The sequence below is a fragment of the Triturus cristatus genome, chromosome 4_1 (assembly GCF_964204655.1).
Source record: "Triturus cristatus chromosome 4_1, aTriCri1.1, whole genome shotgun sequence".
In the NCBI taxonomy this organism is placed as follows: domain Eukaryota; kingdom Metazoa; phylum Chordata; class Amphibia; order Caudata; family Salamandridae; genus Triturus; species Triturus cristatus.
In genome coordinates, this window is record NC_140585.1 from 866,204,122 (window position 1) to 866,231,925 (window position 27,804).

Consider the following 27,804-nt stretch of genomic DNA (forward strand, 5'->3'; position numbering starts at 1 on the left):
AAGTGCCCTGGCAGCCGCAGACCGCTCTGCCAAGCAAGGCGCGCAAGGACAAGGCTGGGCCCTGGGTGTGTGTGTGTTCCATCTGGGTGGGGGTTGAGGGTTTCGGACTGGCACCGTCAGTCGCTCGGGCAGCCCCGCCGTTAATGATCCTTCCGCTGGCAGATTTTTCTTAGGTTTATATTGTTATAGATAATATTCCTTGTTTGTTTTCTTGAAGAGAGAATTACATTTAAATTCACATCTAGAGTACAGAAGCTGTCTTTCAACAGAGTCCTCTATTCTTACAACAATATTTCTCCTTGCTACCCAGGTCTGATGGCTCAGTGGACTAATGCATCCACTGAAGGGAACTGTCTTTGACCCTAGTGCCTCATTTTAAAACCCTGGTGGGGCCACCCATTCTTTAATCCTTCTGAAGTTATTAAAAGGAGTCGCCGTCAATATGGTAACAATAATCCTTTGTTATCTGTCAATAGCACCAAGATACCCATGGGGTGAACAATCCGGAAGGCGTGTAAATGCCAACGTGTGGGAAGTACTTTTTAGCTAATAGCGCCTCCCGTATAGAATTCTGGGCCAGTGTCATCATAGTTGTAAGAAGACAATGGCTTTGCTTGCAAGTACCCTAGAGTAATCTTTATTTCGATGCCCCAGAATTACCAATATTATGTGTACTGGTAATCCTCTAGGATGGGGACATAACAGGGATTGCAAGTTTTAGGGGAACTGTGAGAAGTTGGCCTGGTATAGGCTGACAACTAATTACAGTGGGCATCTTGCACCAGCCCAAACAAACCTTATGGTGATTTAAGAGGTCAAAGATAACCTTAGAAAGCTATTCAAGTGGTAGCTGTGGAGAGCAGACTTCAGGCTTAGTCTTGTTAAGCAGTTTGTTTTACAAGAATGCAACCATATAGTATTGGTTAAATGAAAGGAAAACCACACAGTAGTTATAAAAATATGTATTTATTAATATAACACTCTCTAGTATGACACAGTATCTTCTACACGAAGATACTCACAAAGCACACAATACTGTAGCACAGAAACAATAGTGAATAGCACTATTACACAGTGGGCCCCAGGGGGGGACCAAACCATAAACTAAAACAGTGGTATAAGAACCATGACTTGAGTCAAGACAGTGTCTAGTGGATGTAGAATCGCTGGGACCACAAGGAACCACCCAAGGTGAGTAAGTAGGGACCCCACGGAGGACGGGTGCAGTGTGGGAACACAACCTCGGGCTTCGTACAATTATATGGGGAAGTCGCGGTTGAAGTTTTAAAGTTTGAGGACCCTTCCCAGTGGACTACGAAGAAACCCCTTGGAAGGTAAGAGGTTGGAGAGCCACCCCACCCGTGGATACCATGGTACCAGAGTTACCTATCCCAGGGGAGTCGGGTGCATAGGTCTGAAGTGGCATCGGAAACCGCCGTTGAACCCAGTGGAGGACTTCGAAGAAGAGCCACTCCTGGAAGGAAGAAAAGTGTCTGTTGGAATCCAAAGGTGGAGTCTTGTCGAAGAGTACCTGAAAGCAAAGGGGACAGAGTCTGGGTCACTCAGGAGTGACCAGGGGCTCAGGAGACGAATGCCCACTGATGTTGGGTGCTTCAGGTGCATTGAGGGAGTTCTTGACACTGCAGCCACGGGGACCAGGAGACTTTGAGGATGACCAGGAGCCGGATGCGAGCTTTCCCACGAAGGATGTCGAGTGCTGAGGGGTCGGTGTCTGGTGTGAGCACCAAAAAGCCTTGGCAATGGCAACCCACGCAGAAGGTCAAAGAAGGTTATGGTTCGGACCAGCAAGGTCCAGGAGACACACCAAAGTGAGTCAGGGCAGGCCTGGAGCAACCAGAGGAGCCCAAGAAAAGCAAAGTTGACTCTCAAATGGACTCACAGGCCGGAGGCACAGGAGTTGCAAGAGGACCTCAAGCGATTTCACGAAATAGCAGCCCACGGAGCGCTCGGTGGGAGGAGGCCGGAGTTCTTAGTAGGAAATGGTGCCAGAGGTTGGGGCTACTCGGAGCCCAATGTACAGGCATGCGAAACGCCAACAAGCAACTGCACTTGCAAATGAACGCGGTGCACAGGGCTATGGGTATTGCAGCCCCCACAAGGGATTCTGGCCTCAAACTTGGTAAGAGGGCAGCACAAACCTCGAGGGGCATAGGAAGCCACCTCCTGTATTGCTGGAGCCTTCGGAGTCCCTAGAAGCTCAGGAGCAGCAGACCGGTCAGTCGTGATGTGGTACCTGCGGATGCAGGGGAGTGACTCCTTCACTCCAAGGGAGATATCTTCGGTTGTCCTTGATGCTCCACAGGTCCTGCACGGAGCGTGTATGGTGCACGGGCATAGAAGATGCTTTAGACTGAGAGGGAGACAAAGTCGGGCCCAAATGAAGTCCAGCGAAGTCCAGAGTGTCCAGATGGTTGAAGGTCAGTGGTTTCTGGTTCACAATCTTGTCCACATCGAAGCTGGGGTCCTACATCCAGGTAAGCCCATTTGTACCCACGGGAGAGGGTTGGACAGATTCAGGGGAGCCTCCCAGGGGTGGGCCTGGACAGTGGGGAGGTAACTCCCATGTCCTTTTGTCCAGTTTCGTGCCAGAGCAGGAGCCAATGGCTCCCAGGACTGGTTTGAACTTGACTATGCACAGGGACACCAAATATGCCCCTCATGCAGACTTTCTGTCACTGGCAAGCGCACCCACCCAACCCTAATACACTAAACCCTGTCTGGGAGGTGGTCACACCTCCCTGTGACAGGATGCCTATTGTTCCACCTTCCTCTGCTCGAGCTTGGCTCAGCAGCAGGAGGGCAGAAATGTGCCTCTGGTCGGCAGCAACCATTTTGTGCTGCCCGGGACTAGAAGGCTGGTACTGGGAACACCAGGGACCCAACAAAGCTCGCTTCTGAGGGGTGGAATCATACCTCCCACACCGGTTACTGGTGTGAGGGTATGATTCCACAGGCTTTGATACCAAACACAATAGCGTTTGTTTCAGCCGAGTTGGTCATCACGCAGTTGCATAATGCCACTCTATAATTCGTAAATGGCTGCTTCACTAACAACCCAGGAGAATGGCCTCCGTAGGCTGCAGGGTGCCCTGCTCATGCAGTGGCAGCCTCTCACTTAGAACCAAGCACCCTGCCTTCAGGATTGTTAAGGCCTGCTATAGGGGTGACTTATAGGTTTTAAGTGTAGTGACCCTTAGATTTATATCTTAAGTAAGTGGTGCATGCACCAACTTACATAGGCTGCAATGGCAGACCTGTAGTTTCATTTTGCATAGCCTCTCATGGGTGGCATAATGCATGCTTCAGCCCATGGGAGGCCTCTGGGGTACCATATACTAGGGACTGACAAGGGTACCCCAGTATCCAATCTGGAGTGTATCTAAGTACATAACATAAAAGTTTAGGGAGAAAGCAGATAGACTGGGGGGGGGGGGGGTCCTGATTAGCAGGATCCCAGTCAGACTAGTCAAAAACAGTATCACATTTAGCAAAAAGTGGGGGTAACCATAAGAAGCAGATCCTACTTTTCTACAGGAACAATATGAAGGAATTGGTTTTCTGTGCCCAAGTCATGCTTGCTTTCCTCCTACCCTTTCAGATGGAGATGGCAAGTGGCTTTAAGGATCTATAACTCCAATGACCAGATCCATCAAAATTAACGGACCTCGTATTCAAGGCCTAGCTGTGTTCCAGCTCAGCCTGAGAACATTGTTCTTCTGAAACAGTATGGTAAATCTCGTTATCAAGAGAGTGGTTAATTCTTTGTGTTGGGGGGTCAGTTGCATAACGCAACGCAACACAAAGCAACACACTGAAACACAATGAGCTCCTTGTGATCTCAGATGCTACAAATCAATTGTCCCTCCATTATAGCATGCATATCACAACCTCACCTGCACCTTGACTCTCGGGTCTAATCTATTGCTCATCTGCTAGAGGGCCAATGTGGGAAGTGAAGATGATCACAGGGAAGGTCTCACTTTGATCAGTCATTTTGCCGCCACATTATCACTGGAATTATTTTATCTTAAAATGCATGAGGAAATGCTGAAGAGTGGGGGAAAAACAAGTTAAGGAAGAAGAATTCAATAAATTGTGCCCAGATCCAGATCCGGGACTTCAGTCTGCATTTCACAAAATCTTGGGTTTAGGACCATTCCATGTGAAGGGAGGGCGCATTCACCAACATCAAAGTAAGTGACATCAGATGGTCTATGCGCCTGATTACTTCACATGAAATCAAATCACCTATTAGAATTTCTAACCACTCTTTGGTAACAACTAGAGTGTTCAGAAACAGTAATTCGTAACTGATACAAATGACCAATTGCAAAAATTTGCAAAACCTAAATACGAACATTCTATGCAAGAATAGCGGTGAGATCAGCTGCATCAAAAGAAGCTGTCTCAAGAGATTGCACGCTGAACTGTACAGGGAGTAATTTACACTGTTAGCTATCCCTGAATCCCAACCTTGCACTCTTCCTTCCAAACTCCTTTCTCTCCCTCTGTACCAGCTAATCTACGTAAAGCCACTATCATATGGAAATATGCCTTCTGTTATATGTAAAGCACTCTGTTATTTCCAGATCAGGAGCACTAAATACAACAACGAAACTACAAGCACTGGCATAGCCACTAGATCCCGCCTTGGCATGTTGGTGCCACTTTTGTACATGTTTAATTGCAAGCATATGCAACAAAAAGAAAACATGCCGCCACCTAAATATGGCCACCAGATGCTTGCAATTATAATGCTGAATTTAAAAAACGTTTAACTGAGATGGCTTTTTTACTAGTGTTTTTTTTAAACAAGAAATTCAGTTGTGCCATGCATTTTACCATATCTTTTTGTGAAAGTGACATGAAGAAATCACCCTACCAAGCACTCAAATTGCAGCCAACGACAATATCAGTTCAACACTTTATAACAGTAACTTTAAAAAGGAATCAGGAAATAAACTAAGTACCGGAAGTGCAGACAAAATAAGGAGCCTCATACTTTATCATTGGTTAACACATAAGTACGGTTTACACTCTCATGGAGAAAGAATAAGTGATGACGTTTAGTGGACAAGTCCCACAGAAGTAATCTGGGGCAATCTTTAATGAACCATGTATATTCACATATTGTGGTTCAATGATTATGAGGACCACCTACCAGGTACTTCTTTCTCTGGACGGTAGGAAAATGGCATTTACCTAACTGAACCACTTTAATCAGGCTGTTCCTCCTCAAGCTATCCATGCCTCGAACCAGCAGCTTCTCTAGACGTGTTTTTATCCTGTTCCACATGGATTAGGGTCCGTGTGGTTTGGGAAAGCTGCAGAAGCATGCGGTCAACTATGAGGGTGCCTACCCCCTCACTTGTGACTTGAGTAACTTCTTTAGGAACTGAGGGCCAGATGTATCAAAGGGTTTTACCCATTCTGTGTCTATGGGAAAATATGTTCATACATATGGCCCTGAGTCTCCAGAATTGCTTTAATGCCAGGACCCTTCCTGCTCCAATAAACAGAACAGCACAAGCCCCAACAAAGGTATGGCTGCCCAGGTGCCATGATCCCCCCTGGGTTGGTGGTCCAGCGTGCTGAGGTCTTCCTGCTGGCATCTGATGAGCAGTGTCACCATCCAGAAAGAGGTAACTCCAGTCCACTGGAGTAGTGGGAATCAGGCGAAACCAGGGCGCCATTCTGCAATGATTCACTCCAGACATAATGTTCATCTGTTACACTGCCACTAGGCTTTGTACTAAATCTTTGGGAGAGGCTTCCCGGCACACACGCACACATATACCACCAATCGGATGAATAATCCAGATTAGTTTCTAGTAAAAGGGATTAGTGCCAAAGGAAAAATAAACATGGTCCCAAAACTCAGCCATGCTGATGATCAGCTCGGACAGAGCATCAGTTTCAACGCGTAAACAAATTTAAAGAATCAACGTGCAGGACAAGGCACCTTCCACTTCTAGCCAAAAGGCCATCTAAGAAGAAGTCAGTAGTCGGGCGCCCACCATCAAGCAGAAAACCTCCTGGAAGAGATCTAGTGGGGGATTCGTATCTGTAAGCATAAGGGCTCTTTTACTGCAAGACCTAATGTAATCTGCAGATTACTGGCACAATAGGTTAATTACCAGGAAATGTTTTAGGTCTACAGTATATTTCACATTGCTTTCAACATACGACACGATAAAGCCACATAAGAGGTAATATTCCTTGATGTCCGACATTTAGCCTTTAAAAAAGTGGCTTTCATATTTATTTGAAGTTATGTTTATCTTACACCCTTACCTAAAAGGGAGATCGGACACTCGACAAGAGCAGCATTCAAAACCAGCAGCATTTCATACGATCACATTAGATAACATCAGAGGTGAAACCAAGAAAAAAACATACAATGTCAGAATCAATAAAGAAAGTCCCGAGGCTGCCTGGAGCAATGCAATCTTTGAAACTCGCAATGCAACCTAACCATTTCGTGAACACCAACACAGCAAAACACAAAGAACAAAAAGAATAGAAAGAAGGCAGACAAAGAAGAATAATAGTATTAAATAGCATACGATAGATCAATGTAAGGGCAAATATAACATAACACTGTGGCCTTACAATAACATATAACATGGTGTAGCCAAGGCCAGTGGGAAATTGTGACTGTGGCATTTTCTATATCAATATGAATTTACTTCTCTCGCCACAATCCACCATCCGATGCATAATTTGCAGATTTTAACAAAAACAATGGTTTCTATCTGAAATGGATCAAAGCTTATTTAAATTGGTTCATGGGGGGTGCACTCCTGCACCAGTCACTTTGTGAAAGTCAGCTGACCACCTTCAGCAGCTTAAATCTGTAATTAGTGATCTAAAGCGGTAACAGACAGTGCATTATCCCAGTTTTATTGACTGGGAAATGCACTTTTTTTCTGTAGCAGAAAACAGAGGTCTTAAATACTTACAAATAAGTCAAACACGGCTTATTCATTGATTCCTTCCAAGGCTCCTTCTAAGAGTTGGTCGGATTTGTGTTTGGGGATACCGTGTGGCTCAAATAATGTTTGCGGCCAGTGTTCCTGCTCATACATCTGGCTATCACAAGTATTGGTCCCGGACTGGGGAATAATGCTGACCCTGGATTACCAGACCCAAGTCTGGTGTCCCCATTCAAAATCAAAATCAAATCAAATCAGGTGTTTGTTAAGCGCGACTACTCACCCGTGAGGGTCTCAAGGCACTGGGGAGTCTGAGAGGGGGGGGGGTCCGCAGGTTCCAGTCCATCAAGGAGGGGGTCTGTCGAAGAGCCAGGTTTTGAGGTTTCTTGCGAAGATGGGGAGCGATGTTATCTGTCTGAGGTGGAGCGGAAGGTCGTTCCTGGCTCTGGCCGCGCGGAAGGAGAAGGAGCGGCCTCCCAATCTGGTCTTTCTGGTGTGGGGGACCACGGCGTAGGAGAGCTGGGCCATTCCAGGGACCAGCCACTTCCAGTCACCACCTGCTCACAGGCATGATGTGCGAGACGAGGATGGGAGGGCGCCTGGAAGTAGGAGAGGTTCTGGGGTATTCCAGATTCTCCTCTGCCACAAGAGGTGGTCAGATGGGTAAGGCTGGGCTACGCATGCAGACCCAGCCACATGCTATTTTAGTGTCTGAATTTTATTGGAAAGTTTCTGAGAAATCCGGGTGCGGAATCTATGCTAATTTTAATTGGGCAGAGAGGTATCCCACCCAGGGATTATGCTCCCACCAAACATCTAACTGGGCCCTTTTCCATTAAAACACAAACTTATGTGTGCATCAGTGACATTCCTCACCGCTGAAATGCCACTCAACCTTTAAGAGAATCACACAAATGTTGCATCTATTTTTAAGGTCTGTGTCTTAAATCCTAACGTACCACCTAGTGAGACACATACAGACTAATTAAGAAATGTGCTATACTGTTCTGCAGAGCTGTTTTCATGTAAAGAGGCATCACATAATTAATAGAGAATTTGCCTTTCCGTGCCTCATAATTTAGTCAATCCTGCCACATAATTTGGTCCTGCACTGCTGCATAATTCCACCGGGCCGGACTACAGCATAGCATAACAAGCATAAGCAAAAAATAACATATGACTTAACAGTTTAGCATAACATAGCACAATACAACATACATACCACTGCCCCCACCCACACCGTAGGGGCTACGGGGGCCTATGTTATGCCACTGATCACACTAAAACATAACCTCACATATCACATGCCGACAGAATAGGTTATCATACCAGACATAACAATAGGTGGTAAAAGTATTGTGGCGTGTGTCCTACATTTGAGCAACCTTGCATTAGGGCACTCAAAAACAACATGTCTTCTTCTCCAACCACAAGCCCTCTGCACAAGAGAAGTAGCAATATTCTATGTAATGGCCTGGGATATGACAGATTGTGACTTGACAATCCTAGCAGTCAGGAGGCGCTGCTGGGAGAAGATAGGATTCAGTAAGCGTGCTAAAGATGTGGGCTCTACACTATCAAAGGAGGGAGGCTGCAACATCTGTCGAAGAACAATGAGGCGAAGGTGGCCAGTGAAAAGCTGCAAGATCACAGATTAGGGACGTGCTGTCAGGATGCAGGTATTAATGGTGTTATTCTTTATAATTCATGTGATCAGGGCCTAGACGACCAGGAAAGAGACACTGAGAAGCAAGCACATGATGCTCTCAGTATGTGTGGTGAAAAAATGCAGATAGCTAATAGAGTGGGCTTGAGCGGGAGGAAGGCACCCTTGCACCCTTTAGATGAGTGGGATAGCAAGAGCCCAGGGGGGCTTAGTGCAAGCACTGAGAGTGGGCGCATTACCCTTGGTTGGGTATTGAAAGGCAACTATTCTTGGGGGGAACTTGGGGGTTCCACTGTATTTTCTTCACAAATGGTAGTTACACTGCGGAGCCAGGTATGCAAAGCATGGATCTCAAAGTTATGAAGCATTATATTTCAGAACACAGAAAATGAAACCGAGGGTCGTATTTATGAAGGTTCTGTGTCATCCTTGCGCCACTCAAGAGGGTGCAAGGACGGCGCAAAACCTAAGTTGATTTATCAAGCCACGCAAGGCTATCTTGCCTGGTTTGATAAATCCAGAGTAATGCAATGCAGCGTCAATTGCTGCGATACGTTACTCTTACACAAGGGAGGCATTCCATGGGTGGAGCATGGGTGTTCCCACGCATCTACCCATGGATTTTGGCACATTCCCAGATTTACCAACAAAGGTAAACCTGGGAATGCATCAAAATACTATGCCTCCCCAGGGGAGGCGTAACAAGAAGAAATACGTTTATTTCTCCTTGGTTTTCCTTATTCTGTGTGTGCTGCATTCTGCAGCACACTTAGAAAGAGGAAAATGCCTCAGGGGATTGTTTTTGTGCAGGAAGGTGTCCCTTCCTGCACAACAACAATCCTGCCTACAACGCAGGAACCGTTGCACCATTGTGCGATAGCACTCGGAAATTACAGGAATGCTTTGTATATTGTTAAGTACGGTGCATTTCTACCCTTTCCCTATCACGCAGTTCAGCGCAGCACGGTGACTTGCTGCGCTGTGTCATTTGTTAATACATATGGCCCTGAGTGAAGATAATTGCTTCAGGGCCGTACAGCTCCCATTCTCCTTCTGTACAGCACTTGGGGAAAACCTTACTCTGTGTTCCTCTCAGAACACCCCTGCTTACAGTAAGGGCTTTGAACAGAAAGGTGCTCACAGGCTGCGGGCACAAGCTATTCTTACAAAGGCTGTAGGTTATGTTATAAGAAATTGTATACAGCACGTCTGCAACTTGAATGGCCTTATAGCACTGTGCACTGTCTGTGGTGTTTGCTCACATAAAATCTGGAGACTCCCCACTGACCAAAGTGCTGATATCTCTCCAAAGACCCTCTCATTTGGACTATACTTCAATGAATGGGACAGTGCAGGCACACCTCTTAAGTGCTTACTGATGTCAACTCCAGTAAGGCTTGGATATCATAAAGGTACAACTAGATAGTATTATATTTTATTGCATTCTGGCATTTATGGTCAGATTTGTACCAGGCTCTTGGCATCCTTTCAGAGTGTGTGGTTGGAACAACATTGGATGTAGCATCAGCATTTTTCTCTGCATTCAGGAACACTGACATTACATTTAGCTAATTTGGTTGATATCAGCGTTTGTGCCATGCCCCTACCAATATATTTTCCCTCCGCACTGGATCCCAGTGACTGGTGTCTGTGAGGGGAGGGCTCGTGAATTGATGAGTGGTGCTGAGCTCAACTTATTCATGGGCGTCAGTTCACCAAAATGCCAGGAATAGTGGAAGTGCCATCGCATACATTTGACCGCCATGACAACACAGGAAAAGACATTATATGACCCTTGACCCTGATTTGTTCCAGGAAGGTATGTCACATGACCTAACATTACAACTGAGGATTTGCGTTCGATAGTTTCAAAAAGTAATAACAAGTTGTGCTATGTGCTTCTTTGCATTATTTTGTATCAAGGGGGTATTCCATGGATGATGCATGTGGGCTCCCATGCAACCACCCCTGGGTTTTTTGGCAAATCCCTATCTACAAACATTGGTAGACAGGAATTTGCACCAAAATCTTATGCCTCCTCTAAGCCGGCGTAATGAGAAGTAACTCCTCAAGGCAGGTGTAACGAGGAGAAATGTTTTCATTTCTTCTCGTTTTTTCAACGTAGCATACATACAAAGTGGGAAACATCTTAAAGCATAGCTTTTGTACTGGAAGGGACCTCTTCCAGTACAAAACATATGCTTAAGGCAATGCATACACCTTGCAATCTGGAATAAGGTTAAGTGCATTGTTGCTTGTCTGCCAAAAGTGTGCCAGTGCACTGGAAGTGAAGAAATGTGCCATGTTTTATTAGATAAGACGCATTTCTCTCCCCCTTTGACGTACGGCACCACACCGACTTTGGTGCAGTGTTGCCTTGTGTCAAAGAATAGTAAATCTGGGCCTCAATCACACACAATCTCACTCACTACCTGTCACTTGACTCTCATTTACTTTCACTCACACACCCATGCTTACACATACAAACATTTTTCTCACATATACACATTCTCTCACTTAAACACGCTCTCACCTGAAACACGGATACAACATACATTTAAAACCATTGCTACTTACTACAGTTGTCACCATAGGTCCTAAGTGTGCTTCATTTTTGTGCAGCAATAGTGACAAATAAAATATTCACTATTAGTACAATAAAAAAACAGGCAAACAATAAGGAATGCAAAGCCCCTCACCCCCACGTGTTCTTGGCACTGATTTTGCCACACCTGTGGCCAGGGGACGCAAAGGTAGTGCCAGGGGTCGCAAGGGGCAAGTCAATGGTTTCAGCTGTGACCACTAAATGACATCCATGAATTTAGTGAACAGCTCTGCATCTCTAGTGAGATCTTACAAGGCTGACATTGGGACACATTCCGCGACTCTCACTCTTATTGTGCTTTATGGTTTTGAGTTGCAAACTGAGGGGGTGAAAGAGGTCTCTTATTTTCAGGTCTTGCTGAGTCCAACACACTAAGACTTCTTTTTTCTGATTCTCATCCTGGCTGCGAGCTGATGTCATGCCATCAAGGAAATAAAGTCACTCACCTAGTCACTTCACAAGTGCTTACGCGATAAACTATGATTAGGGCTCCAGGTAGGGAGGGTATTTATTTTTTCACATTTGCGTCTGTAGTTATGCATTTTTTTAAATCATTTATTTATCCTTCTTTATTGGCTTTCTGTCTTTATTTTTCCACAAAAAAATAGTAAAAACAGAAAAATGGGAGCCTTAAATAAGATTTGGAGCCAGATTTTCTTGTACTTTTCCAAGCTTTGTATGAAAGGGATATGCATACACTGTAAGAGAATCAGATGTAGATAATTACTAATTATATTAGTTAGATTTAAGGCTCCATTTTTTTTTACTTTTTATTGATTTTCACAGATAGAAAACAATGTGTTTCTTAGCTGAATTTATTTTTTAAAGTGGAAAATTGCTGAAAATTGTGCAACTTGTGAGTGACTCTCCATGCTCCCTTTCCTGAATTCCAGGACAACAGCTGAGCAGAGAGACAGAATGGAGAGTTAAAAAACAGGTTAAGATTTCACTAAATACAGACGTATGTTAACATATGTTTATAGACTAATGCTGATATTTACCTGTTGGTGTAAAGTTTTGCTATATTTGGCTGCTTAATTTGCTAAAACGCAGCAGGGACCAAAATATGAGTGCATGCATATCAGTCAAATAAATGTGGAAATATATCATTTTATAACTCCATTTACTCTCAAAACACAAAATAATTTTGGATAAATACCAATAAGGTGGAAAAAAATATATGGATATAGACTGAAATACCATAAACTCGGAAGCCCTAGTTCTTATTATTAATTATGTAGCACATACAATAAATGTTTATTCCCACACAAATTAATCCTTTTTAACAATCTTAGAATAGGAAAAGATTGAGAAAAAAAGCAGTAAGTTTATGAACTTATGCCTTGCAGTTCTCATTAAGTTCCTTTGTGCTGGTTCATAATTCACAAAGTTCAATAAGCATTATTTTAGAGAATTGTAACTAATAAACTGCAGGTAACAACAGGATTTTGACCTTTTTTGTACATAAATGTCCTTGCCTCAAGCTCCCCTGTTCCTCCACGCCCCCACTCCCTATTGCTTACCCCCTTAACTTTTCCCATCACCTGCTCCTCCAAAGCTCTACTGCCACTCCCATCACAGTACTTTTTTTGGAGGACCCGTCAGTTGTAGTTTGATGAAGGGCCATTGCTTTCACAAAATGAACATTTTTTTCTACTTACAACGCCAAGATTGGGGTCCGCTATCTTGGAGCGGTAAACAAAAAATAAAATGGTGGCTGCATCTTGCCGTATGCGTGTGTTGATCCATAACATGAGCACGCCATCACACTGGGCCGGCGTAGCTTTATGACACATATGCTTACTTATCATCTCACTTTTTTTTGCCAATGTTGCATAGCATCAGGAAAAATAATTTCCGACCAGCATCGACAGAAACCACTGGGAAAGTTAATAACTCTGCAGTAGCATCCAAATGGCTTCTCCAAAGCTTGTTGAATATGTTTTGTCCAAACTAGAGTTGCCAGACGGCATCAATATTCATATTGCCCCTAATTGTCTTTCCTGTTTTGATTCCATCACACAATTCTGATTTCCTTTTTTTGTTGTAAAAAATGCACTGTCACACAATTTACATAAAGATCTTACATTTTTATCATTTTACACACATACGTCCCAGTTTTTTCGTTCGTTTCCTGTAGTGCTTCCATAAAATTTAAAATGAGAAAAATGCGGTCTAGGAGTAAACTTTAATAAACATTTCATTTTTCCATCTTCAAAATCATATTTGGACACAAGTGTCTTTTGCGTAAGTGTCATGGAAACTCCAATTTTGTTCCAGAATTTCCATTCCTTCATATATTCAAATACACACATATTCCTTTCTCAGATCCCCCTCACACCAATAAACCATTTGTGACCCAAAAGTCAGTAAATCCCATATATTTGTGCCCGACCCCTTATTTTATTTTTCGAAATCCTGTATAACACAACTTCTGCAAAAACCCACTTCTATTGTTCTGGAAGTGGACCCCAGTGGTCCGGAGGTGTCCAGGGTGATGGCGAGGAGAAGGACTTAGCTTGTGCTGTACAATGCGAATAGATGGACAACCCCGAATAGGAACAGCGCTGCTTGTCCCCTCATGTGACATCACTTCGCCAGAGGTTAAAATGCGGAAGTGATGTCACGTGAGGAGTTCTGGCCTCCAAATCCTGGAATCTATATTACACATATTTCTCTTTCCCCTGTGTGCAAGCTACTCACAAAGTTGAAAGCGATTTATTGAGCAAATTGGTTAGGAAAAATGAATCCACCATTGTTAGTTCGCATGCCCAATCAATCCATTTCATCACCAAGTTAGAAGCTAAGGTGCTTGCTTGGACATGAAACGTTTTAGAGCATACACAGGGAGTCCTCTAGCACACCCACAAATAAAGATGCAACAGAAACCAGATCTGAAGCCACAACCAGCCCACAACCGGCTGGCAGGGGTTTCATGCCACATGTGCTTGTCCAACACTACTATACATCATTTGGTCCAACATGCACGCAGTTCGTTCATTGTTTTCGCATTCCTCCAGTCAGCCTAGGCTGTGTGCAGGCCTGATGGGAGCTGCTGCATGTACAATGCTAACAATAGCTGTGTCTGGGAATTCAATGGCTGCCGCTGGTATGTATGATAGTACTTAGGCCTGCTTTTCTCTCACAGTCTGTTTCGAACTGATTACCAATTCAATGAGGCGGTGAATGGGTTATATTTGCATAACGCATAATGAGAAACACTCGATTGCACATGTCCTATTCCCTGCCTTGGTACTGCCCCAGACCCCCAATAAAGCAGAAAGCAATGGAATAACACAAGTATGTGCTTCTTTCTTGTCGAAGGGCAGAGGGGAGGCATGGACAGGCTGGATGGTAAGTGGTGAGGACAAGCGAAAGAGTCTTGGTCAGAAAGGATAGTAAGTATATGGCAAGCGGTTGGTATGGTGCAGTTTTGGATTGGAGATGTATTCTGGTGCACATGTGGTCTAAAGATAAAGCGTGGAATAGGGCAGGATAGGTGCTTAGGGTCTGGAAGAGTAGAATGGGGTCAACTGCAGTCTAGAAAACGAGGGGTGCTCTAGTGTAAAAGAGTGGTGCGTGCAGGCTTGGACGTGAGCCCCACGGAAGGACACGTGATCCGTGCCGAGGGTGGAGTTCAGCACAGAAGTGGTGGTCCAGGGTGACAACTGTATCCAAGCTGGAGGTGCAGTCTAGAGAGGGTGGTGTTGTCAAAGATACATGGGGTTTAGCTTAGGTAGCATAGCTAAAAGCGGAAAGCAAGACGACTGGTCTTAGGAGACTGTATATTTCATATCTGGAAGTACAACACAGAATAGAAGCTGGAGTCTGGAAGTAGCATCCAGGGAAGATGTAATATTTGCTCAATGATATCAAATTATGAGGCATGGTGCCTGGGAAGCATGAGCAAGTGTCTAATGGTGAGGGTTTGAAATTTGGATTCAGCAGTTTCGGCTTTTTTTCAACATTTGACCAACAGATAATGAAAATTAGAACCCAGAATTAAGCGTTGGGAGCTGGCCGGCTAATCAGAATGCTTCCTTTGCTGACTTTATGTAATGTTTCAGACCTGGCTGGCTAGCTCCAGCATCCTTTCGGTTTGCTGTGTGCAAGCAAGGAGTGCTGCTGGATCAGAAGCTGCTTCTCACGTTAATGATTGGGTAAAAAAGGCCTCAGTTCTCCCTCAGCCTCTTCTCAAGCACCTAGGCTCACATGCTCACATGCTAAACTGTTTGGACTCATCCATAATGCAAACAAAATAACCTTAATATTACATACCTAAAACAGTGTTTATATTTGACGGAATGGTACTCATTCAAACGCATATCCTGTTGCAGTCTCAACTAGGAGAATAAAGAGCAGATGTATCAAGGATTTGAACCAGTGCAAAGTCACAAATAGTGATGCAACCTGGTGAAAAGCCTTGATAAACTATTTAGTCTCCAGTGCAAATCTTGCTTTGCGCTGTAAAGTTGTCAAAAAGCAACGCAAATAGCCCTCTGCATCAAGGAGGTGTACCGTGGGTGATACATGGGCGTTCTAATGTAGCCATCAATGGGATTTGATGAAATCCCTATCCACTAACAGTCGTAGATAAAGCTTTGCTCCAAAAAGTAACTTCTCTTTGATGCCGGAGTTAAAAAGGAGAAATGTCTTTATTTCTCCAAACTTTTCCAACATTGCATGCGTGCATGGCACAAGAAAGGCTCGAAGAGAGACAGAGCAGGGGGGGGAGAGAAACAGAGCCAGACGCAATGCAGCGCAGCAACTTTGATGTTTGTCATTCATCACATGACATTTTTGTAAATCTGCTTCTAAGTGCGTGGTACAGACAAACCACCTCTCCGGTGCTAGGGAGGAAGCGTGGTGGGTTAATTCCCACCCCTCGATATCCGATGTTAGCTGTAGGTCACAGGTCGGAGTAGTGCTTCTGAGATTCACAAACATGGATGACAAGCCATTTGAAAAATAGTTCTGGTACATGTCTGTTAAGTGCCTACAGGCTCCTGAAGATTTGTTGGAAGCGGTGTACCTACATTTATAATGTGGCCTGCATTTCCAGGGACTAATGATGTCATGGGGAGAGGAGTTGGCTAATGGCTAGGGTGGTCGACCTCAAATCTGGGGAACCGGGTTTGAGTCTAGGCAAGGACTCGCAACATCCTGTGATTGTGGGCAAAAAAAATTAATCTCACCGTGCCTACCAAAAACCCTTCAGAGTGGCTCCACTTCTTCCAAGGCCAATGAATATCTATGCGACATGGGAGACTCACGGGCCCCTCTTCACATTCTGCAGGGGGGAGCCATCACTTTACGACTGCAAATAACCATAGACAAGCAAACTGAGGGGATCTTGGGTCAGACCGTCTAATGATAAAATGTAATTTTGAGATTTGAGGTGATAGGTTGAGGAATAATTCTAAAGCACTGGAAAAATACACCACAGGCAACATTAGGAAACTGTGCCACATCTTGAGCACACAAACTTGGTTACGTGGAAATAGGTACCCAACATAAAATTATAGGCCGGACCTTCCTAGGTATTCTCAATTTATAGTGAGGTGCTCTTAGATATAATAGATAGAATATTGCATACTGCAAGGCATGATATTTTGCGCCTTTTGTTTCTGCAAAGGACAATGCTATTTTGTTCCAGCAAAAATCATTATTTTTTGTCTATATCGATATAACCTGAAAATGTATTTTTCGCCCACAGAACGGCACCTTCCCGCTCAAAGAGACATGGAGCAAAATAGCTTGCAATTTGTAACAGAGTTCATAATAGCACCTCAGTGATAGATGACATCACCCAGACACAATGTAATCTGGCCCATGGTGCTTCAAATGTGTTGTTGATATCACAACAGTCTCAACTATAAACTGAGACTCTAACTTTCTAGAGCTCTTATGCATGCATAATTGTAAGATATTCAACCTCATATGCTCCTACCACTTTGTGTTTTGTTACATATACAAATGTGATTAATTATATTTTGTTAAAAATCTAAGAGAATAATTTCAATTCAAATTTGTAATAAAAATATTTTGAAAAAGTATTAATGGAAAATCGCACCCAAACTACAAAAACATGTAAATCTTTTTTTACTTTTGCTGTGGGCTACGTGATTAATAACACACATTCCTTCCTATGTGCAGTTTTTAAAGGCCCCTATACATTAACCTCCTAGACGGTGCAATACCTGAAAGGTCTTCAGCACATTAATATGTACAGATTTATTTGATGCAATTTAAATTCTTGTTGAATGTGACTGATTGTGGGGGCAGTGTGCAAAATACGTCTGCCTAATTTTTCATGATAGCTAGGTTCTAGATTAGTCCACGCATTCCAGTGCGAGATGAGAAGTTCAAAAACTTTAAAATCTTTATTCAGAAGTAAAACACCTGCGTACTAGCAGTGGTAGAGACTACGTGGTTCTATGACTTGATGTCACATACAAATGCTCTTAAAGTGCCGGGTATTAGAATTTGGCTAAGACTTCAACTGATGTGCATGCACCATAGTCACATTTTCTAAATCATGCTAGGGACTCAAATACCTCCTTTTGAAGTTGTTGTTTAGCCCATACATCACTGTGTTAATGTGCCAGCTATCTACCATTCTCCAGTTGAAGAGCTGGCTTCCAGAAATGGACAAGTGGCTAAAGATGAAACTGTGACAGTGTTGTGTATGGGGGTAACACAGCCACCCTTCCTGTTGTTCACCTCCTAAGCATCCCAGCATTGCCCTAGCTCTCCCTACAACCCTCTCATACTTTTAGTTAGTTGATGTCTTCAAAAGGTCCTTCAGCGTGGAACCCTCCATCTCAGACTGCTAAACCGTCATCACTTTCACAAAATTACAAGAGTAACTGAAGTGACATCATACGCATATGACATTATAAGAAGTGACATCACACGAACTTTGACCTTAAGTACATAATAGGAAGTGACACTGTACATAACCTGCGGTCCTGCACTAAGATTAAACCAGTAGTCGTAAAATCCCACATTAATGGATAAAGTACAGCATGATAGATGCAAGCGGAAGCGTTGTGCTCACAGATAAAGTGTCACCCCTAAAAATCCTTCTTGTCAGTTTGGTGATGGCTCATGTGAGTCTTAGAAGATCATGTATGGTGAAAGATCCTTAATGGTCAAAACGGAAAACTTGTCCACGCTCTGCGATGCCACTTATGAACAGTCATGCTCCAAAGAACAGAGGACCGAGGACCAGTTCCTGCTTCACCCCACATTATCCCTTTTATCAGCTGAACCCCCTCTCTCACACTCTCCCTCCTGTAATGGAGCATATGACACAGGCAGGAGGTTTGGGAAGTACTCTGACGCACCCCTTTACCCTACTGAAGGACTGTTTGTAATTGGTGGCTACCCACATCAGCTTCCACCTTGACTGTGCTAACTCAGCTTAGCATCAGCCCTAGAAACATTGCCTGTCCTATCACATCACCGCAGTATTAGTAGCAAGATAGTAGGTGCAGCAAGGGTGAAAGGGCCCTAATGCAAGCATAGAAAATGGGCCTGAATCCCCAGGTGTGGTAGTAAAAAGCAATTATTATTGGGATGCAACAAGTCCCTCACACCCGGTGCCGCTGTTTCTGCTGCATCAATGATAGATAGCTACAGTCCTCATTCAGGGCAGGGTCCTGCTGCAGGGCACAAACTGCAGCTCGATTCGGAGATTCAGGATTATCTTCCAACCTGACCCTTTTCTGGAAATTCAAACATTCCTCACCTCAAAGTGGTCCATGTGCTCCAGTGAGATCCCGCTATTCTCTTTGAGCCAATCAATGTGGCATAGGGATCAATTCTGATTGGCTAATAAGAGTTCCAACAGGTATTCTAATTTGCTGTCATTTGGCAAATCAGAATTGGTCTTTGTGTTTGAACAAATTCGAATTAGTCCGCCAGAACGACTGAAACACCCTACATTGTCATAATCCAGCTTTGTGGTCCAGGAAGGCAGGGGTTAGCTAGGGGTATAGTGGAAACACACATTAATGGCAGAAGGAGAATTCCAACAGTATGGCATTCAGGTACAAAAAGCAATACACTCTGTACCACTGGAAGAAAGTGGAAAATGGCGTAGTCTGCTCTTTCTGCATTCCAAAAAAAAATGTCACCCATAATAACTAAGAACCTCTGACCTAGACACAAATCAGTCCATCTATCAAAACAACACAGCAACAAAGTACATTGTTACGCCTCAGGACGATCCTTGCCCTTACCTGATAAAATCCTACTTCAGATTCCGGAGGTGGAGTGTGACCAGACCCTTCGAGTCCAAGCATCTCATTAATGGAATGACTGCTTTCTGACCATTCTCTAGCATCTAGTGTTCATTTTACTGTCTAGCATTCAGAAAAACCTCAAAATTTCACTTTTATGCCTTATAATTCCATATTGGTTCCTCCGGAAATACATGCCTGAACTCAAAACATTTTTGAAACAGCCAATAACCTCTATAATGCAAACAGCTGCTGGACAAACAATCAGAAACCATCACTCGCCTGATGCTCCGGCGCCTATTAGACTAGCTAGAATGAATCTAGGGGTGACAGAGAGGCAGGTGGAGTGCTGCTCTGTCCAAGGCATTTAGGGCATAATTTAAAGTTCAGCACTTGAAAACCTTTGGATGTGTGAATAAGATATTCCATCTGATGCACTGTGTTAACGGGATACCTTGAAGCTAACCCAGCGTGCCATCAAACTCCTGTGTTCTTAATGCCTTGTTGCTGCTCCTGAATTTGTGGTTATTTGCTGCGGCTACGCACCGTCCCTCTACATAACACCCCTCTGAGTGAGATGTTTCCACTACTTACACCGCTAGGGAACATTTTTCCTTTGACATCGCCAGTGATCCCTCCCTCCGTCCTCCGACCTGGGGGCGAGCTGGAGGACGAGGCAGACGACGCCTCCCAGTAACACCGAGACTGGTGCCTTCTTTGGAACTATGATGATGCCCCCACGAGCTGAAACCAAAACTGGAACCCGAGTACCCTTGGCCGCTGCCCGGCGGAGCTGTCCCATGCAGCTATAGAGGAGTCTGGCTCTGGGTCTCCCCCTCGGCCGTCACCTACCCAGCCGGACATCAGATATTGTTTTTCACGCTTCTTCACGGTTTCATCTGCCTCTCTCTTACTGCTTTGTTCCCCCTCGCGTACTTTCCCCCTTCAGGTCTTATTGACTCCGCCTGCTTTCCTCCCCCCTGTTTACCATTTCCCCCACTACCTTCCATTCCCCATTAGACATGTGTCCTGGATTTGCTACGCGCTAATATCTTATATTATTGTGTACATTCACGTTTTTGTCCTAATCATATACTGGTAACTGTAACTCTAACTGATGTAACCATGTAACAATGTTCTGAAACAATGTCCATTCTCATGTACAGCGCTCTGATACTTCCGGGTCTAGCCAGCGCCATATGCAACTTTTCAAATAAAATGTTATTGCAGCCAAAGGTAGAAACAGAGATGTCTCCCATTCTACCAAAGGGTGAGGGTGTAAAGAGAAAGGCTGGCAGCACGTTTACCCACACAAACGTACCTGTGCAAAAAGTGCGCTTGGGAATACCTGGTACATTGTGTCTCGCAAACGAAAAATAAGTTGCATTTGTGTTTTCGTCTGTCTCTCGGACTGCGCCCCCAGAAGCCATGAGATCTAGTGCGTAGCTGCAGGCCGCAGCCAGCCCCTGCGGCGCGGGGATTAACCGGGCAGAAGGCAGGGAGGACAGTAATCCCTGGAACTCCTTTCAGCTTCTGTGGCGGACAAACAAGGCTGCTTTTTCACGGGCTGATCCTTCACCCATCCCCCACCGGGGTTTTAATTTTTTTCTCTCCTCCGGCTCCTGCTATAACCGAGTACTAGCCCCCTCGCTCCCAGACTTGGTACAGGCCTGTGCGCGAGGCTCTGACCGCGCGCTGCTGCTGCCGCGTGGGGATATGGCCCATGATTCCACTTGTCGCTGTACAGCTGCAGGCACGTGCTCATCGCAACGAGCTCACATTTCTAAATGTTCTTTACCGGACATAATATGGAATATTGATCAATTCTCCTGTGCTTTCGACTCAGATAGTCATCACATTTCACGACAATTGCAATCGTGTTTTATCTCAAAACTGTACCCCTACGAAGGATTTGAGTTCAAACTTTTCCTTCGCTCTTCCATCCCAGAACTCACCAACGCATCCATCCATTGCTTTTCTGCTTCACGTCCTTCTCTTCTGTCTTCCATAATGCGCCTCCTGCAGATTTGAGTTCGGTGTGTGACCCGCAGGTCACATGTTTACTTCCCTGCGGGCTCGTCGGCTTTTTATCCTTGGGATGTCGGTAACATTCGCACCATTGTTTAGGTAACAGTAATATCTTTATTAAAGTGCTTGGACATAATAGCGGAGTTTCTGCTCTACATAAAACAAGTTATTGCTATTGATAATTCCTCCCTACTTCCAGTATGCAAACCTGGCGTGTTATACTGTCTCTCTACAGGTAGGACTCAGGGTTATGCCGCACAGAAGGTAAGCAGGGGTCTGGAACAGAGCAATGTCAGGCCTTCATTGGGGCGCTGCTGCAACAAGAACACCAGAAACAAGCATCAAGGTCGCAAGCCTAAGAATGCAAGACTGAAAAAATAAGCAAAAAGCAATATTTGGGGAGAAGGGCGGGCTGATGAAGTTACTGCACTGAAATGGGAAAACGCAACAAGAGCGAGAGACTGTAGCATGGAAAAGCCCCTGAGGCCCAGAGCCCTGAACAAATCGCTAGACTAGACGCTGCACCTGCTGACAAAAACTTCACCTGAGACAGTTTCCTGCTCTTTGGAATAACCGATGCTTGCTGCCTCCTCCCACCTCCACCTGGTGAGAGGCGACCACGGTGAGACCTCCTCCCACACATCTGGATCACAGAGCCTGGTGCAAACAGAGGGAGCAACTCCGCCAGCCCCGTGTCTTCTCCCCACTGGGCCAACAATGCAGGTTGGGTGGCACACTATGTGACCAGCGGTGCTGGGACAACGTTCGGCGAGGGGGTGCTGCTACGAATGCTATAACACTGAAGTCGAAGAGACTGAAAAGTACAAGCGTCGCACAATGAAACAAGTGTAGAAATCGGCTTTGTGGAAATATTTATCATGTGTGCGTCACCGAGTGAAGTGTCTGAATTTGTTTTGATCCTAATAAAGTCTGTTTACATCACACTTCAGAATTACAAGCAACGTGCCACATTTGTGCTTTCCAAATTGCTGATATATTTTTTAAATGTGTATGGTTCATCCACACCGTTATGTACATTCTGTTCTGTTAGAACAAAATTTAATTTAAATTTAATTTCTACGGCCTTTCCTTCTGCTCCCTGTACCACTGCACGATTGTCACCTACGTCACTTTTACGAAAACCTCTCAGTTTGCAGTCAGAGAGAGAAAGGTAGACGCCAGTTTTGATGTTAAAAGAATAAGCAGCAGTTTGTCAGAAGACAATGCCTGACATTTGACCCCTGTCTTTTGGGAAGCACAAATGTGCCACATCAACGCAGAGTGTAGCGCTTCTTTACTACTCCTTCTCCTGCTGAACTCCGGCGCTTTGTGTGGGGGTGCTGCAGCACCCCCGCACCCTTACTTCCAGCGCCTATATATGAAACGGTACCCGATATTCAACGCGCCGACTATACCTGCACCGTATGTCTCGACTATATGACTGCACCATCTATACAACTGCAGCAAGGACCCTCTTATATCACGAGACTCTACTAGCTATGCGGCATTACCAACTATGCAAATGTAGCAAGTATATCACTATATACTGTAAGTGGTTAACTCTGTACCTGTATGAACTATATACCTATACTATACACGGCACCAACCATGCATCTGCAACAATTAATTGTATCGACTATTAGACTATATTATGTAACTGCAGCAACAATTATGCACTTTTAGGAGCTATGAAACTGTACCAATGTGCGTTTTAGGAGCTATGAAACTGTACCAACTATGGACTTTTACGAGCTGTGAAACTGTACCAATTATGCACTTTTACCAACTATGAAACGGTACCAGTTATGCAACTTTGACAACGATGAAGCTAAACTATACAGCTGTACCATCTAGGCAGCTGTCCTATGTAACGCTACCAACTATGCATCTGTAACAACTGCGTGCATCGACTATTCAACTTTATTATGTAACTGTACCAACAATTATGCACATTTAAGGGCTGTGAAACGATACGAATTATGCACTTTTACCAGCTCTGAAACTGTACCAGTTATGCAAATTTGACAATTAGGAAGCAAAACTATACAACTGTACCATCTAGGTAGCTATGCTATGCAACGGCACCAACCATGTATCCATGCAATGTTACTCTCCGATCTATTAATTCTATGGTTTCTACAAGTATAATGTGTAATGGTTTCAACTATAACTATGTACTAACTGTGTAATATACTATGTAACCGAACTGATGAACTATCTCTACATCTATGCAGCTGTACTGTGTAATCGTAAAACACAATGGTGCCTACGATGCAACTAAATTACAAAGTAACTACATACTAACTACCACTGTAAGTTTACATCTACACCATGGAATTCTAGTACTAGACACATTTCAAGGTAACCGTACTTTGTAACTACACATTGCTACTATATTGAAACCATACTGTGTGCAACTTTTCATGCTGCTACCCGTGGTCACTAGACAAAGTGCCTCCGCTCCTCCGCTTTCCGGGGATGTTAGATTGCCAGTTCTCTGTTTGAGTGAAAATATGGAGGTCTGGGCATATAGGCTGGCGGTTTGTTCAAAGAGGATGAAAGGAGTGACAGCAGGGAACAGAGATCAGCGGAGCGGGAAGACCGCAGCACGTGAATTCCTGCACTCACCCAGCACGCAGGACACGCACAGGAACAGCCGCATCTTGTCCTCCTCGCTGTATCCAATGCGGTGTTTTCAGGCTCGCGCTCCTCCTCGCTGCAGGTGCAGGCGCTGGGGCCGGGGGTCCGCGCTCGCAGGCCGAGGACCACCGGTTCATACAGCGCCTTGCCCCCGAGGCAGCAGCAGACCGGGGCAGGGAGGGCTGCAGGAGAGTTCCCGGGGGCTCAATGGGGCGTTGCGAGGAAATTGTCAAGGGGGCTCCCAGGTACTCGGCAGGTTGTCGATCCGGTCTGTAGTGCCTGAAGGGCTGCGGGAGTGCTACGAGGAGGGCTGGTGCCAGGGGTGTTCGAGGGCAGTTCTCGCTGCGGGATGGGTGTGTTTCTTCGGCTCTGTGTGCTGTCCGTCTCCCTCGGTGGTTGGTCACCCCCAACGATTCCGGCCTGTCCTGCCTCTATCTCTGCCCTCCTGTCTCGGAGCCCCCTCCTCTGCCCCTATCTCCTGCTGCCTCACTTCCCCTTGGGATCTGGCCGGTGGGCGCTCCCCGCTCTATCTCCTCTCAGGGATGGGCTGCTGTGTCCCCCGCCCTGCCCCGGTGTGAGGATTCCCCTCCGCACCCCGTGTCTCCCCGCCCAGGGTCGGTCTCTGCAGGTCTCTCTGTGCCAGGGGGCTTCGGGCTCAGTCTACTCTAGAGGGTCTCCCGGGGCGGCTGCTGCCTTCTCAACCCTCGTCCTGGCTGGAGTGAGTCCTCTCTGGCACGTCTGCTTCCCAGGGTGTTGGGAAAAAGCATGCCAGAGCCCTCCATGCTCCCCTCCTGCGAACCCTGTCACGGCCCAATAGGAGCCCAGGGTGGACCTGACTCCAAAACAATAACAAAGGAAACCCCTCCTTCTGCCGGGCTCTCTCCGATAACTGCAGGATGTGCGGAGGAAGCCGCCTGCCTGTGGGACAGCCGCCCACCTCCCGGCCGGTGCATTGTGTTTAATGGGTTAAATGGGTGCCAGATATAACATGCAGAAGACTTATTTTGTGTGCTCCCGACCTGATAACTTGGAGATATTTGACAGGTGTTGCTTGTGTGGTTTGTACGGATTAAACATCTGCCTGGTTCTCCCATTTATGAGGTGGCTGCGCGTTGAAAATGGCGCTTAAATCCGCGGATTAACACGCTTTTTCCCCTGTCCGTTTCTTCTTAAAACCGAGAAGAGCTGGGATAGAGTCAGTCACATGTCAGGCTACTACTACGAATAATGCACATTTCCAAAAGGGTTCCTTCCTGTACCGATAAAGATGCTAACTGCTTCCTACAGCGACCTGGCTGTCTGGCTTGCTAGTTTGGCTTCCAACCTCTGCAGATCCTGCCGAGCCTATTGAAATTAGCAGCCGTGAGCAGGGCCATTGGAATTATGCGATTCTGCGGCTCCAGGGATTTCTGCATAATTATAGATTTGCTGCAATACCCATGCAATCCGCCATCTTCTGCATAGTGTGAATATTTTAACATATAATTCAGTTTCTTTCTCAAATGGATCACAGGTTGCTAAACAAAGATGCCACAGGTGTTGCAACACAGTGGCAGTCCTTTTGACGAGCAGAGACAGGTCACCTTTCGGTTGATGATTGCTGTTAGGCGCTACATTGATATTATTGATGTAAAACCTTTGCACACTGTTGTGGTTGAAAAGTCCTTCGCATGGGAACAGATGCACACCCCTGCCCTTAGTGCCCAGCTGCAATGATATCTGGACCCTTAGGCTGATTTTTTGGGTCATCTGGGAACACGGATCATGCGTGTGCGCAGTGACTAAGGCCTGTCTCACATATTACCATCTGCTTTAGTCCGGCAAAGGCCCACAAAGCGTTATTCTCATGTGGTGAAAAACTACTATTTTTCACCAGTATTTAAGTAACACGAGCTCTGTGGTGGCAGAGTACCAAGCTTTAAGCAATAGTGATCAATGGAGTGAATAGGCCTTTTTAGGTCAAATCCTACAAGACAGCCTAGCTGTCTGGTTTGCTAACGAAATCTGGTGTGTACCTCAAGTTTGCTTGCTTTCTATATCCCCCTCTATTTGTTTTAGGATTTCCGGCCTGAGTTTGTCCCTTCCCTTGCCCAAACCCTATTTGCTGTATTCACCCACCTGTGCTCCATTTCTGTAAACAGGCCTTTACATCTTGTTCTTACTTTGTCAAATTTGCTGTGCATTCATACACAGAGATCAAACCAGGCTCTCTATTCCAGGGAGCTTGTTGTTTACTTTTCTTTCTCTGACTTTAAAGTGTGAGGATTTATGTGACAATCATGCTGACTCTATGGAGTGTTTTAGAAAGGCTTTAAGATTGTATTTTCTTTCTATCACACAACAGAATTTAAATGTCTGCAGAATTGCAAATTAATTGTCCAGATATTTCAGAATTAGAAAAACCCAAATGAAGCAAATTTTTTGGTCATTCTGAAGTGTGGTGGAAACAAATATATTTAGATGATCAAAACAAGTAAATACACTAGGTGATGACATTTCTACACATTATTTGTGCGCTGTGTACTTCTATCAGTGAACCTATATGTCTGTGTAAATCTAATTGGTGATTTAAATTGAAGATGTGTTGTCTGTAATGGAAGTGTGCTACCACACCATGCATATTCCTCTCTATGCCAATCCACTCTACTCTGCACCATTCCACGCCACAACACTCTACTCTGCACTAGTTCACTTTACACCACTCCACTGCACTCTGCAACACTGCATTTTACTACACTCTGCACTACTCCATTCTATGCCACTGGACTCTATGCCACTTCACTCAATACCGCTCTACTTCACTCTGCACCACTTTTCTCTTATGCTAATGCACTTTATGCCACTCTACTCTACACCACTGCACTCTTCACCACTCCAGTCTACTGTGCACAACTCAATTCTAAGTCACTCCACTGAAAGCCACTCTGCAATGCTTCACTCTATGCCACTGCACTTTACGCCAATACACTCTATGCTAATGCATTCTACTCAGTACCACTCCTCTCTATACTCCTGCACTCTATGCCAATCCACTGTACACCATTCCAATCTACTCTGCACAACTTCTTTCTATGCCACTGCACTCTACACCACTTTACTCCATTACTCTACACCACTCTACTCTACGTCACTACACTCTACCCTGCACCACTTGAAGGAAAGTGCCCCTTCTTGCATGGTTATCCCCCACTTTTTGCTTGACACTTGATGCACTTTGACTCGATTTGCCCTGAGTCCCTGCCAATCAGGTTCACAGGGCCTGTGTTATTTACCCAAAACTGTACATTTGTACCCACAATTGGCACATCTCTGGCCACAGGTAAGCCCCTTGTAAAAGGTACCATGGGTACCAAGGACACTGTGACCAGGGAATGCCTCTAAGAACTGCAGCACCTATTGTGCCACCCTTAGAGACCCGGCACCTTAACACTCACACACTGCCAGTGCAGCCTGCATGTTTAGGTGCAGAGAAAGTGAAGAGTCGACATGACACACATCCCTGTGTGCCATGGGTACAAACCTATTGCCTGTAGCCTAGGCAAGTCACCCCTCTAGCAGGTGCACTAGACCACAGGTGAGGGTACAGTTGCAGGAGCACTGTACCCTTACAATGTCTAAGTCCATTCTTAGACATTGTTAGTGCAGTAAAGCCATAAAGATTAT

The 27,804-nt window shown here is 45.1% G+C and overlaps 1 protein-coding gene across 1 annotated transcript in view; it reads right to left on the reverse strand.

Moving 5' to 3' along the window:
• PODXL (podocalyxin like) overlaps window positions 1–24,875 on the reverse strand; it is a 194,421-nt gene extending 169,546 nt beyond the window's left edge. The window contains exon 1 of the mRNA XM_085653586.1: window positions 24,130–24,875. Within this exon, the coding sequence (XP_085509712.1) occupies window positions 24,130–24,163 (34 nt within the window). The 5' untranslated portion in view covers window positions 24,164–24,875. The remainder of the gene's footprint in view (window positions 1–24,129) is intronic.
• Between the last annotated feature and the right edge of the window lie 2,929 nt (window positions 24,876–27,804).